Raw genomic sequence first — 17,429 nt, forward strand, 5'->3', positions numbered from 1 at the left:
ATAGTATTTAGTTGCTATGGAGAAATTGTCAATTGGTAATAAACACTGACGTATTTTAATTAAAAGGAAAGTGGTTGGTTCTTTCTATGTTTCGATTTTAGATCCGCTAAAATTTTGCAATTTTAGAAAACCCTATGAAATTTTTGTATTCCAATGTAAAACCTATTGTGTACATATATATATATATATATATATATATATATATATATATATATATATATATACTAGCTGTTGGGGTGGCGCTTCGCGCCACCCCAACACCTAGTTGGTGGGGGCGCTTCGCGCCCCCCCCAAGCCCCCCCGCGCGCGTAAGTCGTTACGCGCCATAATAGTTACGCGCCATTGTAGTTGTGTCCCTATGTCCCACCTGTGAATATAGATATATATATATATATATGGTTTTAACTACGTAAAACTTGCGAATATACAACATTCTTTGCTGTCCCATTGTCTTTGCATATAAATAGATTGTCAGGTTATCCCCCTGTTTCCCCCGGTGTCCCCGTTGTAGTTGTGTCCCTGTGTCCCGGTCGTCATTTAATTTTTTTTATTAGTTTTTAGTTTTTATTTCTTTTTAGTTTTTTTGTCCCGGTCGTCATTTATATCCCCCTGTTTCCCCCGGTGTCCCCGTTGTAGTTGTGTCCCTGTGTCCCGGTCGTTATTTATATTCCCTGTGTCCCGGTCGTCATTTGTATCCCGGTGTACCGGTCTGTATATACATTCGTTTTTTAGTTTTGTTTTTCTCCTTTATTTTTTTCCTTTTTTTTTCTTTTTTAGTTTATTTAGATTTTTAGATTTTTTAGTTTTTTTATTAGTTTTTAGTTTTTTTTTCTTTTTAGTTTTTTTGTAGTTTTTACCTTCTTTTTAGTTTTGTTAATTTTTTTTTTTACTTGTGTCCTGGTCGTCATTTATACTCCCTGTGTCCCGGTGCTTTGTTGATTGCTAATCGAACATTCCTTTTGTCCTGGTCGCTTTCTCTTTGAGTGTCGTCATTTATTTTTTTCTTTTTTAGTTCTTTTAGTTTTTACCTTTTTTAGTTTTTTTTAGTTTTTAGTTTTTTTAGTTTTTTACCTTTTTTTAGTTTTTTTAGTTTTTTAGCTTTTTTATTTTTTTTATTAGTTTTTAGTTTTTTTGTAGTTTTTGCCTTTTTTTTTAGTTTTTTGTCCTGGTCGCTTTCTCTTTGAGTGTCGTCATTTATTAGTTTTTTCCTTTTTTTTTTAGTTTTTTATTGGTTTTTACCTTTATTTTAGCTTATTTTTCAGTTTTTTCCTTTTTTTTAGTTTTTTTTTATTTTTTATTTTTTTTAGTTTTTTACCTTTTTTTAGTTTTTTTAGTTTTTTTAGTTTTTTAGCTTTTTTACTTTTTTTATTAGTTTTTAGTTTTTTTTTGTAGTTTTTGCCTTTTTTTAGTTTTTTCAGTTTTTTTTTTAGTTTTTTATTGGTTTTTACCTTTATAGTTTTTTTAGTTTTTTAGCTTTTTTATTTTTTTTATTAGTTTTTAGTTTTTTTTGTAGTTTTTGCCTTTTTTTAGTTTTTTCAGTTTTGACGTCACCTAATCCAGTTTTTTCAGGTGACGTCACCTGACACATCCATCCACACATCCATCCACACATCCACAGACAGACAACTTATTTTTATATATATAGATATATATATATATATATATATACACTGGCTGTTGGGGCCAGTGTATACCTAGTTGGTGGGGGCGCTTCGCACCCCCCCAAGCCCCCCCCGCACGCGTAAGTTGTTACGCGCCATTGTAGTTGTGTGTATATATATATATATATATATATATATATATATATATATATATATATATATATATATATATATATATATATATATATATATATATATATATATATATATATATATATATATATATATATATATATATATATATTTATATATATATATATATATAATATATATATATATATATATATATATATATATATATATATTATATATATATATATATATATATATATATATATATATGTTTTTAACTACGTTAAACTTGCGAATATACAACATTCTTCGCTGTCCCATTGTCTATGCATATAAATAGATTGTCAGGTTTACCGACTCTTGAACATGATGCAATATATAATTGTCCATTGAAAAACAATCCGTATTCAGATCTATACCTCATTATTCTAATGATTGCACTTGAGCTTTGTTGATGGTGATTGCTAATCGAACATTCCCTGTGTCCCAGTCGTCATTTATATTCCCTGTGTCCCCTGGCGTCCCCGTTGTAGTTGTGTCCCTGTGTCCCTGTCGTCATTTATATTCCCTGTGTCCCGGTGTCCCAGTCTGTAATTTCACTTTGAATGTCCCTGTCGTCATTTATATTCCCTGTGTCCCGGTCGTCATTTGTGTCCTGGTGTCCCGGTCTGTAATTTCTCTTCGAACATTCCCTGTGTCCCGGTCGTCATTTATATATCCCCCTGTGCCCCCGGCGTCCCCGTTGTAGTTGTGTCCCGGTGTCCCAGTCTGTGATTTCTCTTTGAGTGTCCCGGTCGTCATTTATATTCCCGGTGTCCGGTCTGTAATTTCATCAGTTTACAAACATGACGTCAGTCGACAAACAACTTCATGACGACATGTAGCTCAATCCTTATAATGACGTCAGTCGACAAACATGATGTCAGTCAACACTTAACATGACGTCGGTACACAGACAAACAACTTATTTTTATAGATATAGATATATCCCTAAAATCAAAATATATGAATTAAAATAAAGCTAGTTGTGTGCATCAAGCCATGGCTAATTGTAGAAAAAGCCAAGACAGATAGTCAGATTGAGTGAGAGGCAAATCTGGCGTAAGCCCTTATTAGGATGGTATAAAAATATTGTCTGTTCATTCTGTTCAATAGATAAGTATATATGTATATATATATATATATATATACATATATATATATATATATATATATATATATATATATATATATATATATATATATATATATATATATATATATATATATATATATATATTAACATTAGGCGCCCCTTCACTTGAAACATTGTTTACAGTGTCCTCCTCCCCCCACTAAAATCAATATTAGTTTTGCACCTCCCCACATTAGCTACGTACCCCAAATCTTACAACTATTTAGAAATTAACATTAAGAATCATTTTGTTTACGTGTGTAGATATCAGAAAGTCATGACGCCAGCTTTTGGGGTGGTGATACCGTTTGTGCCACAAACAGAACTTTTTGCATCTCTTACACTCCTTTGCGAAGAGACTAATATATCTCTCTTTTGTTTTGTAAGTGTAGATAAAAGACAATTATTGTTGGACGTTTTGGACATCAAACACTTGGAATGTTTGGACGTTTTGGACATCAAACACTTGGAATGTTTGGACGTTTTGGACGTCCGGCAATTGTTGTTGGCATTATAGCTTTTGTTTCTTATTTGTAATTCGATGTGTGTATAAGAAGATTTTTCAATTGTTTATGTTCAAACTTCAGTAATCATCTCCCTCTAGAAAGTTACCAATATATTTTGGATTGGGAAGTTCATAGTTAAGGCTTATTATCAAGTCCAGCAGAGGTACTTGGAGTGAATAACAGGGATTACACTCTTTCATTATTTTAATTTCGTGCAGGCTGGACAAGAAGCCTTCAAATCTATTACCACCACGTCTTACTATCGAGGTGTTACCGGGGTGTTCCTTATGTATGATATTACGAGACGTGACACATTCAATCACTTGACAGCGTGGCTGAAGACTGCTCGTCAGCACTCACATTCAAATATGGTCATTATGTTGATAGGAAATAAAAGGTGAGCTTTTCTTATTGCTTATTGTGCTTTCCATTTATGACGGGAAACACTAGTATGACCTCTGAAACTCATTCATGTGCAAGGTCGTATCCAGGGGGGCTAGGGGATTTGAATCCCCCCCCCCCCTGGAAATGTTTGTCCGACTCGTAAAAACGTAGTAAAAATGATTATAAACACATTTTGATGCGTTTTCTATACCCCATCCCTCCAAAAAAGCAAACCTGTCGTACCCCCCCCCCCCCAAAAAAAAAAAAAAAAAATTCTGTATACGACCCTGCCTATGTGAGTCAACTTTTGTCAGAAAATGGGGATTGAGCCTTCTTCAGCCCTTTGACTAAAACATTACCATCGATTGAGCGAAGGAGATTGGACATGTCTCGCCAGACCATCCTTTCCAGCCTCAAATCAAGAGGCTGCTTGGGGGATTATAACTTGGATCCAAGAAATAAATAAAAATTTTGTGATCAGCAAGATCGAAGCTTTTGAAAATATGTTGTAATTAAATTATTCAATTTCCCAGGCTCATATAGATGTTAAAAAATGAAATCAAGCACACTAATGAGATAGTGAATACCTGGACACTTCGGGATGTTACCGAATTGCTTCTTTCCAATTACTTTGGATAGATATTTTTTAACCACAAAAACAACAGAACTCCTATAAACTTGGCTTAAGGTTGATCGCCCTCACACCAGAGAATTCTCTAATAGCTCTTTTTTGGAATGGAAGTGATTAATCCGATTTTCCGTTATTAGGTTTTTTCCAATTTTCAAATATTTCAATTATTAGAAACCTAATAATTATGGCAATGCGTCTCTTTCGCATTGATTCAAACATTAATAATCTTTTAATTTTTAAAGACAATCCCACTTAAACAGGAAGCTTACAACTTCTTGAGCTGTTGGTGCCATCTGTCTGGGTGTTGCTAGATGGTGTCATCAGTTTTTGCAAAATTTTCACCCAAGTTTCTTTTTTAAACTACCCAAAACTTTATATGGAGAGATCTTTCTCGCTGAAAATTAAGTTCCGGCTATAAATGGTTCGGAAAGTTTCCAGTTGATCTATTCAAACATTCAGGTGTCATTTTAACTGTTCTTGATACCTTGATAAAATTGAGCAATGCAATTTGTCTCAAGAACTGAAATATGTGAATATAATATAACTTTTTACGTTGAATCTTGACATACAAGAAAAAGCTTTCTCCAGCCCAGGTTTTTCGTATAGTTCTTTTTTTCTTTTTCCTTTTTTTAATGAGGGTTCTGAATGTAAAGAAAAAGAAATGTCGTTTAAAGAGCTCTCTGCTTAAAGTTTGTTATGCTAAGTTCAAAATGTAATCTTGTATCCTCATTTTTTCATGTATCCACAGTTTTATAGAATACATATTCGAATTTTTCTGGTCGAACTTTTAGGGTTTTCGGAAAAAAAAAATCGTTGCATGAAATGTGACGGAGTGTACTTTTTGTTCTTGTTCTTTTTGTCAAATATATTTCTATCTTTTTCAGTGACTTAGAATCAAGACGCGAAGTAAAAAGGGAGGAAGGAGAGGCTTTTGCCAAAGAGCATGACTTAATATTTATGGAAACTTCGGCTAAGACGGCTGCCAATGTAGAAGAGGCTTTTATAAATACGGCTACAAAGAACTACGAGTCTTTACAACTACAAGTAAAGTCTGCATTTGACATAAATAACGAGGTAAGGTCGCCCACTTAATCGTTTCTTGACTATTTATGAATTATTAGTTTTTAATAAGTCTTTATTTATTTATTGGTTATCAGAATTTTGTTCATTTACTGACTATGCTGAGCGTCAAGTTTCGTTTCGGGCCTGTCTTTTTATGGTTTCAGGTACAGTGTCAGGATTTCGTTATTTGTCTGTGTTACTGTGAAAGTCTTCACTTCTATGCAATTTATGATGGTAAAAGTCAAAGTTAAGTTAGGTGTGAGCTAACCGAACCCTACATGACCTAACTAAACTTAATTTAACCTAACCTGTCATCATTAACCTTGCATTAAACTGGAAAAATTGACTGGCAACGCTGACTAAATCCAAAGGGAAAAAAGTTATTTCTGACATTCATGGTAACATCTAAATACCTGAAAAGTGCTTAATTTGATAAATATCTGAACGAAAGTTTTACCATTTTTAAAGCAGAAGTATCCTCAAGCGATGTCCACATGCAGGTAGGAATTATAATCCCTCCCCCTCCCAAGATTGACCCGCAGAACTGACGCTCCTGTAATTGACCACCAATGCATTAGTTCAAGACGCTCCTCAAAACGAAAAGTCATTTTTGACAACAATATACCCATGGTTGGCTCAGAATCTCTCTAAAATGCTTTAAACAGACGGAATTTTAAAAACAATTATACTGCTCAGCAAGAAGAATATTAACATAACTCTCTAAACTTGGCACTTTTCAAGACAATTTTTAGCACAGCAAATGCAAAACTTTAATGGTGTCCTATGTCATCTAAAAAAAAAACATTGAAATGTGTCAGCTGAATTTTGATATGAGATGCCTCAAAGACTTTTAGTTGAATCTATGAAATCAAGGGCCAGATATTCCTTTACATTTTATACAATATGTAAATAGAAAAACAGTTCAAATTTTTTCACAAAAGAAGAAGCTTGATGCAAAAAAATAAATGTATTTTTAACAGAAAGCAACTGACATCAATGAAATCAAATAAAACAAAAATTCATGGAGAATAAATAATATCAGCCATATATTTAACCTATAATGAGGTGGCATAAAAGATTATTTCTAAAATTAGAAAAACCAGTGATATGGCTTAAAGTTCTGCTCAATCAACAGGAATTGTCTTTTCAGAACTAGGCCAGAGAAAAAGAAACTGATAACCAAAAAATAAGAAGCCCAAAAATCTCAGGACCCTCAAAAAGGAAAAGAAGTAGAGGTAGGTACTACAAAATACCTTCCTGGGACATACATTAGCCTGTAGATACATCCCTGAAAGTTTCATTTCCCTGGCCTAACCTCTTTCAAAGATAGTCAAAAGTAGCTAAAGTAAAATTTTACCCCTACTTTACCTTAAAAATCCAGTTTATATAGCAATCTCAACAAATATAGACTATATAAAAGGCTATAGGTATTGGCCTAATCATTCTAAATTTTATTTCAACTAAAAATAAAAGATGGTTTAGAAACTAGACCTGTTTGATACAGTAATATTTGACTAACTCACAAATGTGATAGCTGCCTCCCTAAGAACCAACCTTTTTAATAACAAAAAAACTTTTCTTCTGACTCCTTATGAAGCTTAGCCTATGCAAGACAGGCCTAGAACACCAAAAACCCTTTAAATACTAAGGAATATGCATAAGATTACTTACAGGTCACTGAAAAGCTAAGATTATTTCCATTATTTACAGTTTCCTTGTCTTTTCTCTAGACTTAACGATTTCACATGTTTATCCATTTAAAAAAATATGTAGCATTGACGTCACTTGTCCTCAATAATCTTTTTATTTGGGGGTTAGAAAGTGCAAGCCCACGGATCCTGAGCGTTCGAGGGGGTAATCCGACTAGCTTCTGACGTCATGTGCGTCTCATAAAACGCCTGGATTAGTCAGATTAGTAATCGGACAAGTAAACGAACACGGGGCAAGTGTAACTTAGCAGCAAAGGAAATAAACTACGCAAGATAGAAGTTTACGAGTGGAAAGTTGTTTTTCTGCAGAAAAGGTATCCAAAGAGGTTTCAGAGTAAAGTTGATTAATTTAGTGTTTCTGGGGCAATGTTGTTTGTTAGTCAGTTGGGTTACAGAATTGTTTCTGGGACAACAGCTTTTTCCAGCTAGTTGGAAAAGGAAATGTTTTCTGGGGCAAAGTTTTTATCAGCTAGCTGGTTAATAATAATTTTTCTGGGGAAAAGTTACTTGCCATCTAGATGGTTAATGGAAGTGTTTCTGGGGCAATGTTTGTTTCTAGCTAGTTGGAAAGAAAGTGTTGCCTGGGAGAAATTACTTACCAACTAGTTGGGAAGTGAAAGTGTTGCCTGGGAGAAATTACTTGCCAACTAGGCTAGTTGGAAAGTGAATAGTTTTCTGGGGCAAATTTTTCTTGTCAACTAGTTGACAAATTTGATTATTGTTGGGATTATATGCCTATAGGAAAGCTGATTAGGCTATCAAGGCTGGAAGTTTAAACTAGACTTGTAAAAATTTTAAATGATGGCCTTTTCTCTATCTTGAAAAGTAGTTGAGCTTGCTAAATTATTTTTGGTAAAATTCTAGTTAATTGACTTCTTGCTATCTCAGAAACAGTTTAGGTTAGGAAAAAGAAGCTTTCAGGGATGAATCTACAGGCTAAAGTATGTCCCGGGAAGGTATTTTAAAGTACCCACCTCCACTCCTTCTCCCTCTAGAGGAGATATTCTACCTTAATTTTCAGTTACCAGTTGCTTTTCCTCTGCCTTTATTTCTGAAAATGTAACTCCTGTTATTTGAGTAGAATTTGGAGCAATATCAATGTTTTTTTTTTTTTTTTTTTTTTTTTTTTTTATTTAGGAAATGTATTTGCATATCTTAAAACCTTATAAAATACAATTGAGCAAAGTTATGAAGCTAAAAACAATTTTGTTGTACTTCAATTAAGCAGAAGATCTATTGTGCAGGGTTTCACTTTTATAACACACATATTTTTAAAGGTCATCAAAGGTCAGAGCCCTCTAGAGGGAGAAGGAGTGGAGATAGTTGCTTCAAAATACCTTCCCGGGACATACTTTAGCCTGTAGATTCATCCCTGAAAGTTTCATTTTCCTAACCTAAACCCTTTCTGAAATAGCAAGAAGTCAATTAGCTAAAATTTTACCTTATTTTTTAGGGGTGGATTTAGGGTTCAACAGTGGCATCAATTGAGAGGGAATTCCCCTAGAATTTGAAAAATACTTTAGGGTTTTTTCATTAGAATATATCTATTTTGGGACATCCTGAACACATTGAAATTGCATAGAAAGAAAATCAAGGATCCAAAGTAAGGACTTCTCTTCAAGCTTGACAGTATGTATTTTGATTGTAAGTCACTTATGACAAACTCTGTCAGAAGATTTAAGAAAGTCAAGGAGAATCATGTCAGCAGGAACACCTGTATCAAGCCATATAGTTGTATGGTCATATGATTCAAGGAGTTTGGTATCTTCATATTTTCCAGTACAAAACCATGTTATGAGCTGTGCAAGAGATTATTTGCTTCAAGATATCTAATAACTGCAGAATCGATTATTCTTTTATTCTTATAATTGATTATTCTTTTAACAACTGTAATAATTGCTGATGTCATTCTAATAGGTCAGTACTTTTTAACAAGGTTCTTTCTATTTTTCTGTAATATTTGAATGGTATTGGCTGTTTTCCAATCCAGTGGTAGTCTGAAAAGACTTAACAATAACTTGAACGGCAAGGAAAGAAGTTGGGACAAGACTGTTCAACATCCATGGAGACAAGGATGAATGCAGTCTGGACCAGCAGATATTAAGCAATGACTGAACCATTTCAAAGATGTGCAAATACAGATGAGACAGTTGATTTTATCCTTTCAGAATGTCCTTATTTCATAACTGAGAGAAATATCCTTAAAACAAAGATAGAATTATCAGGTCTGGAGATTTCCACTCTGCTAGTTTTGAGTTTTAGTTGTTTCAGAAAAAAAAATAATAAAGGAAATAGATGTATTGGTAGTTCTCTTGTCTTTGATAAATATTTACAATTGGTTGTAGTTTAACTATTATTTAAGTAGGATATTTTACCAGTAAAAAATCTAAATTTTTGTAATTTATAATTAAAAATTGATAGAGAATTGATATTTAGTAAAAATAAATTTGGGGCAGTTTATATCACTGACTGACAAAAGGTGAACATACCATTTGATACCTTTTTTATGCTCTTTGCAAAATAATAATTGCTTTGCTGAAAAATTTAATCTTAAGTCCTTTATGGACTCTCAAAGATGATACCTTTTTCTCCCATTTTAGATACTGCTGTTAGGATCATTCTTGTAAACTAGTGTACCTGTAAGTTGTATCAACTGTGACAAAATTGAGAGCCAGAAAACAAATGGAGAATGTATAATTTGGGCTATATATTTTCACACAAGGAAGAGTGGGGTAAAGTATAATGGAGCTACATTTGAAATTTGTTAAACAAAATTATTCTGCATATAATGAAGGGAGAATTGTGGTTTTTAGCCCTTTTATATAGCCAAAAATAGAGAAAAAGGTATCATCTTTGAGGGTATCTAATGGCCTTTAAATTGGATTTCCCAGTAAGGCAATTATTATATTCAGAAAAAGCATGTGATGATGCTTTTTCTATAATACGAGATTCCATAACTGACATAAGGTAAAGGTGAATATACTTTCACTCCTGTTTTACATGCTTTTTCCAAATATACTAATTAATTGAGATTTACATTGGTGAAAGGGCTAAATTGGGTTTTATATATTCGGAGAAAGTATACAAAAAGAAATTAAGTAGTATGTCACCTTGTCTTTATTTTAGAATTACTTATAGCCAAATTTTCCAGACTGTTAGTTCTTTCATTATCAATTATGGCTATGTTGGTAGAGACCTAAGTAACTCCAGTGCCATGATCTGAAATACAGATCATCTTAAAACAGACATAGAACCAGCAATTTGAAAAGGTGGAGTCATGGCATAATAGTTACCTCTAATCATACAGATACATATATAATTGCATGATTTAGGTTTCAACAAGGTTCAACATACCCACATATTCTACTAATATATATTTGTAAAAAGCAGATAACATGTAATTTATTGTCCTTATCTGTGGGGCTCTGTGTGTGTTCTTCCTCCTCATCAGGAGGTACAGTAATTTGACCTCTACAAACATTTTGGGAGAACTGGCAATCTTAAAATGTTATTTAATAGCAATGGAGGCTGTAGAAGTACCCCGGGGAAAAGGGTGGGGTTTTTGTTCTCTAATCATATTCAGTCCTTAAATAGGACGCTACAACATTTAATTTCCAATCCAATAATTTGTCTCCCAAGTTTCTATGACTATGCCTTCTATACAAGTACCCAGAAAAAATTAAATGGTTGACACATGTCAATTTACTTGGTCAATGCTTTTGCATTGATTCTGATTTGCAACCAATTTTCATCAATGCTGTCTTCCTGGAAAATCAGTCCTTTTGAAAATAATCTGCTTGCAACTGATAACTGAAAAATTTTTCAGTTGCAAGGAGATTACACTCTAGTCTTTGGGAGGGGGGTTCAGAGGGGTGGCAACACTACGGGAATTTTCTAAATTTAACTTCATATTTCATGTAATTTGAGATTTACATCGGTGAAAGGGCTAAATTGGGTTTTATATATTCGGAGAAAGTATACAAAAAGAAATTAAGTAGTATGTCACCTTGTCTTTATTTTAGAATTACTTATAGCCAAATTTTCCAGACTGTTAGTTCTTTCATTATCAATTATGGCTATGTTGGTAGAGACCTAAGTAACTCCAGTGCCATGATCTGAAATACAGATCATCTTAAAACAGACATAGAACCAGCAATTTGAAAAGGTGGAGTCATGGCATAATTGTTACCTCTAATCATACAGATACATATATAATTGCATGATTTAGGTTTCAACAAGGTTCAACATACCCACATATTCTACTAATATATATTTGTAAAAAGCAGATAACATGTAATTTAGTGTCCTTATCTGTGGGGCTCTGTGTGTGTTCTTCCTCCTCATCAGGAGGTACAGTAATTTGACCTCTACAAACATTTTGGGAGAACTGGCAATCTTAAAATGTTATATAATAGCAATGGAGGCTGTAGAAGTACCCCGGGGAAAAGGGTGGGGTTTTTGTTCTCTAATCATATTCAGTCCTTAAATAGGACGCTACAACATTTAATTTCCAATCCAATAATTTGTCTCCCAAGTTTCTATGACTATGCCTTCTATACAAGTACCCAGAAAAAATTAAATGGTTGGCACATGTCAATTTACTTGGTCAATGCTTTTGCATTGATTCTGATTTGCAACCAATTTTCATCAATGCTGTCTTCCTGGAAAATCAGTCCTTTTGAAAATAATCTGCTTGCAACTGATAACTGAAAAATTTTTCAGTTGCAAGGAGATTACACTCTAGTCTTTGGGAAGGGGGTTCAGAGGGGTGGCAACACTATGGGAATTTTCTAAATTTAACTTCATATTTCATGTAATTTGCATCTGTTGTAGGTTCATTTTTTTTATTTGTTATAATTTATGATTGTTTTGAATTTGATATTGCACTAAACCTAATTTATACTTGTTTAACATTTTGAAATTTGCTTTTTACTTTTTATGGAAAAAAATTTGGTTTTGTTTCTTCATTCATAGCAATATCTCTTTGTTTTAATTTGACATCTTAAATGAGCAAATTTCTAATCCTTTTAAATCTGCCATTTTGTTCATAAAAAATCCATTTAGAAATGCAAATAGAAAAAATAGACTAAACATCCAGTTTTTACTGAAGAAAGGGTAGCTCTGATCTTTAATAGAAGAACTTTAAATTGACCTTAAGAAATGAAATGCTTCTACCTCAAATGTAATTTCATTACAAATATAAAATTACTTATTTTTTATTGATTGCCCACTTGCCATAACTATACACTGGAAAAGGCATCTCAAGGATTGGCCTTAAGGAATTGCTTTTTTTTAAATGAAGATCCTTCTACCTTAGGCTTGAACCTTCATGCAAACATTAGCTCTATTTAATATAAAAGCCAAAACTCTTTAAACAACCCATGTGTATCCTGTCATACTTTTAGGATTGTCATTTTCCAATGCATTCACAATTATAAAATTTTGTCTAATATTTACTGTTTTAGGTAAACTTGAAGAAAATGCAGAAAAAAGAAGTTGTTACAAAAGTCGAAAAAGAAATGGATGAAAATGAGAAAACCAGCTCCTTAGAGCTTGCTAAACAACTAAATGTTGACCATTCTAAAGTAGTTGCAGCCATTAAATATTTATTTTCAGAAGGAAAGGTAAGTAGTGTTGAAATATAATTAGCTACTTTTTCAGTAACAACTTTTTAGTCAGTAAACCAACTTAGCAATTCCTCTGTCAATGCTATAAAAAAAAACAAAACAAAAAAACTCAAGAAACTAGATAGATTCACAAAAATATGATTTTCTTCAAAATCATGGTGAACCCCACAGAAAACTTAATCACAATATTTTTGTCTCATATCAAGCAGTAATAATAATAATAATAATAATTTATTTGTGACCCACTTGAAACAGCAGAGTGTAAAAACACATACAGAAAAAAAAAAACTTCTGATAACACATTAAATTTCTATAGAAAACATTTTAGGAGATCATGAAAAGGGTTAATAGTAAAATGTATCGAGTTGGATAGTTTCTGGTGTAGCACTTTAAGTTTATTTAATAAATCTGGAGCCCCGGAATTTGTTACCATATCACTGTTCTTGTACCAGGGAGGAAGATAACAAACAAAAAACGGAGGAAACGAAAATAAGATGACTTGAGAGCCTTTAAATATTTTCTTTTTAAAACAGGATACAATCCAGAAAGATATAAAACCGAGTGACCGGTTGTAATTTGTGAAAGGGCTTTGCGGTTGTATTTCCCCCTGTTCGCAATTATTTTAGAATAACCCACTTGAAGTTTAACCTTAGCATCAGAAACAATTTTATTACAAAAAGAGACTAAACTGTTAGTAAGGGTAATGCCCAAACCACCTTAAAGAAGTGACGCACGGAACGCTAAATTCAGAACAATTTAGTCTAGAAGGTTGGTTGGGAGAAGGACCAAAATGGAAGAATTCACATTTATCAGGGTTAAGGGTTAGACCTACATTCGAGAAAGCACTAGAGATAGAACGAACAGAAGCCGAAAGCCCAGATTTAGTTCTACTAATGAGAAGAATATCGTCTGCATAAGCAAGATATGAGACATTTGAACTACCTAAAAGGTAAGTTGTTGGAAGACTGTTTAAAATATCAGCAATGCCAATTTTGAAAATTGATGGAGATAAAACTCCACCTTGTCTCACACCTTGTCTTACGGAGATCTTTAACAAAGAAGGATCAGAAGGAGAAGATTTAACATGAAGGAAAGAATGACCATACCAAAATTTTAATAAAGAAACAATAGAAACACTCACTCCACATTTGAGCAAAGAAAACAGGGCTTGGGAGTGAACTACAGAATCAAAAGCCTTAGATAGATCTAAAGGACAAAAATAAAGATCATAGCCCTTCCCGGATGCATCCGAAAGCAGAGTAGAAAGAACTTTATGGGCATGCTGACATCCCAGACCACGCTGAAAACCAAACTGGTTAACTCCAAAATTTATATTATCTGTTATAGAAGGGAGAAGTAAATACTCAAGGACTTTGCTTAAGGTACAAGAAACAGTGATAGGACAATAAGATGAACATGAAAATGGATCTTTCCCCCTTTTTAAAATAAAAGTAACTGTGCCACACAAGAAACTGTCCGGCACGACAGAACAACACAAACACATTTGAAAAAGTAGTTGTAAATGTGATGTTAAAGGGGGGCGATCAGGTTTTAAATGATTCACTGATATTCCATCGGTGTCAACTGACTTAGACTTAAGCCTTTTAATAGTCAGGTAAATTGAATCAGCGGATATCATGTATCACAATGTAATTGTGAGATTTTATTTTTGTGTATTACTATAGGTAATTGCCTCCTTTATCTACTTTGTGTGTCATTATTTTTGAATAATTTCTTCATTGCAGCATTTGAGTAAAGCAAGATCATGTTGCTCTTGAAAGTTGGGATTTACCATGCTTTGCAAAAACTTCTTAGAAAATCTTGAAGTTAATAACATCCTCTCCGCATCACAACAAGGATTCAGATCTGGTAGGTCTGCTGACACTAACCTCATCCAAATATATGAATTAGTGACTACACTGCTTGATAAAGATCTTCCTGTTGACATGATTCTTCTTGATCTGTCCAAAGCATTTGATCATGAATTCCTCATAATCAAACTGAAGATTGCAGGTGTCAATGAAGGCGTTGTACAGTGGATTATGGGCTTTCTCTCTAAAGGATTACAGAGTTTCAGAGTTTTCGATTCACAAGGAACTCCTCATTTCTCTTGTCCCATAACTGTATTAAGTGGCGTACCCCAGGGTACTCTTCTTGGACCAACACCTTTCAACTTCTGTGTCAACAATCTACCCACCCTTCTTTCAAATCTTATTACCCTTTATGCTGATGACTCAAAACTAGCTGGAAAAGTGGCTACTCCCTCTGACCAGCAATCAATTCTAACAGATCTTGACAGTCTAGGAAGATGGGCTACCAAGTGGCTCCTTACTTTTAATGTTGAAGAATGCCATGTCATCCATTTTGGCAAACAAAGCAAGCATCATAAGTATTTCCTTCAAGACAGCTTCCTTCTGCTGTTTCCAATGAAAGAGATCTTGGGGTTATTGTTGATCACCAATTAAAGTTTAGCAGCCATGCTAAGTCTGTTTCATCTTCTGCAAATAAATCCCTTGGTATCATAAAAAGAACCATCTCTAGCCGACACCCAAGAGATTATATGAAGTTATATAAGGCGCTTGTACGACCACTTCAAGTTCAAGTTCATTTATTTATTAATCGCACATACATGTATATATATATATATGACATAGGCCCATGGGGAGACAAGCTCGAAAAACTAGGCCCAGACAAAGAATAAAATAATAACACTACAATACAAAGATAAACATGACGGCAAAGATACAATAACACAACAATAGTATGAAAGTAGCAGCCAGCTCAGGATCATTCAATACTGTTGAAGAAATTAAAAATGTAATATTATTAAATATAAGTTAATACTGGAAGATAGCTGAGAGGCCCATAATCACCCAGAGCAACGAAACATACAAAAACTTTGCCTTACTAAAAAGATACTTAATTAATTAAAAATAATCCTGAACTAAATGAAATTTAAGTTTCCTTTTTATTAAATGGATAGAGGAAAATTTATCAATAAGAGCGTTGTGAGCATCCCAGCACCGAGCTATTGACACAAACGGAGCGAATTTAGATCTCTCAGTATTATACTTGTCAATGTAGATATCCTTTTTTTGTCGAGTGTTATAATTATGTAAATCTTGTGATTGGGAGAACAAACTTTGATGGAGGTAATATGGCGGTAATTTTTTAATGTCATAATTGATTTTGAAAAGAATTGCTCCAAAAACAAATTGTTGAGAGACTGGAAGTATATCTAGATAAGTATATAAAGATGCAGTAGAAGACTTATTTGGAAGTTCAATAGGTGATGGAATAAAAAGTAAAAGGATTCTTAGGGCTTTATTTTGTAAAATCTGTATTGGTTTAATATGGCTTATAAATGTAGATAAATATACTAGAGAACAATAATTAATATTAGTCTGAATCAGAGCAAAATAAATACTTCGTAAAGCAGAGTAGGGCAAAGCTTTAACCTTCGCATTAAACCAACATACCTTGAAATCTTTAATCGTAGATTTTGAATGTGTGTTTTAAAAGATAAGCTTTCGTCAATCACAAGTCCAAGGTACTTTGTCATTTTCACCCGAGATATTGATAATAGATACTTTGAAGAAGTAACTCGGGTAATACGAGGGCAGATATTTGACTTTCTGCCGTAAATTATGAAATTTGTTTTTGATACATTCAAAGCAATAAAATTTGAAGAACACCAATCAAGAACATTAGAAAATGCAGTATTCAGTTTTGTCTCCAACTCCTCGTCATTCTTTTCAGAAATTGAAACTGCCGTATCATCAGCAAAATGTGTGTTGAGACACGGGGATGTAAAAGCGCGGTGAAAATCATTTATATAAATTAAAAAAAGGAGAGGACCTAGGACAGAGCCCTGAGGTACCCCAACCTTCGAAGACTGATGTACAGGTGAAGAGAGGAAATTACCTCCATCTAATCGTTGCTTTCTCTTATCACGATAAGATTTAACTAGATCCAACGCCGGTCCACGCACGCCACAATTATCCAATTTACTAAAAAGAATACAATGGGATATTGTATCGAATGCTTTTTTAAAATCTAAATATATTGTTGCTGGAATTTCACCTCTATCTAAGCATTCATGAATATATTGGATGAGAGCAACGGTAGCATGTTCAGTGTTGGGTCCAGACCGGAAACCAAACTGGAAATTTGTGAAGAAATTAGACGATTTAAGAAAGTCATAAAACCTCTTATAAATTGCCTTCTCAAGTATTTTAGAAAATGCTGACAAAATAGAAATAGGGCGGTAATTTGATGGATTTTCAGGAGAGTCACCTTTGTGAAGCGGAACTATCCGCACCTCTTTAAAAGCAGATGGGAAAACTCCAGTTTTAAATGAAAGATTAATTATATGTTGTAATGGTAATATTATTGCAGACAGTATTTCTTTAACAATTTTAGAACTAGACCCGTCAATTCCCGCTGAATTACCTGGATTTAGATCACACACTATTTTTGTTATTTCAGAATGAGAAATAGGCCCGAGAAAAATTGAATTACTTTGAGGAGATGGAAGGTATGAAGAAAAATGTTTATTACTACGTGAATCAAACTGGTTCATTACTGATGAAACAATTTTCTC

General features: G+C 33.5%; 1 protein-coding gene across 2 annotated transcripts in view; it reads left to right on the forward strand.

The window, feature by feature from the left end:
• The window catches only part of LOC136037696 (uncharacterized), a 47,070-nt gene that overhangs the window by 7,590 nt on the left and 22,051 nt on the right, over positions 1–17,429 (forward strand). The window contains exons 3-5 of one of the 2 annotated variants that reach the window (XM_065720452.1): positions 3,632–3,810; positions 5,313–5,502; positions 12,665–12,823. In XM_065720452.1, coding sequence (XP_065576524.1) covers positions 3,701–3,810; positions 5,313–5,502; positions 12,665–12,823 — 459 coding nt within the window. In that variant the 5' untranslated portion in view covers positions 3,632–3,700. Of the gene's footprint in view, positions 1–3,631; positions 3,811–5,312; positions 5,503–7,426; positions 7,514–12,664; positions 12,824–17,429 lie in introns of those variants that run through there. The other variant, XM_065720453.1, reaches the window with a different exon arrangement.

This window comes from Artemia franciscana, chromosome 17 (assembly GCF_032884065.1).
Source record: "Artemia franciscana chromosome 17, ASM3288406v1, whole genome shotgun sequence".
In the NCBI taxonomy this organism is placed as follows: domain Eukaryota; kingdom Metazoa; phylum Arthropoda; class Branchiopoda; order Anostraca; family Artemiidae; genus Artemia; species Artemia franciscana.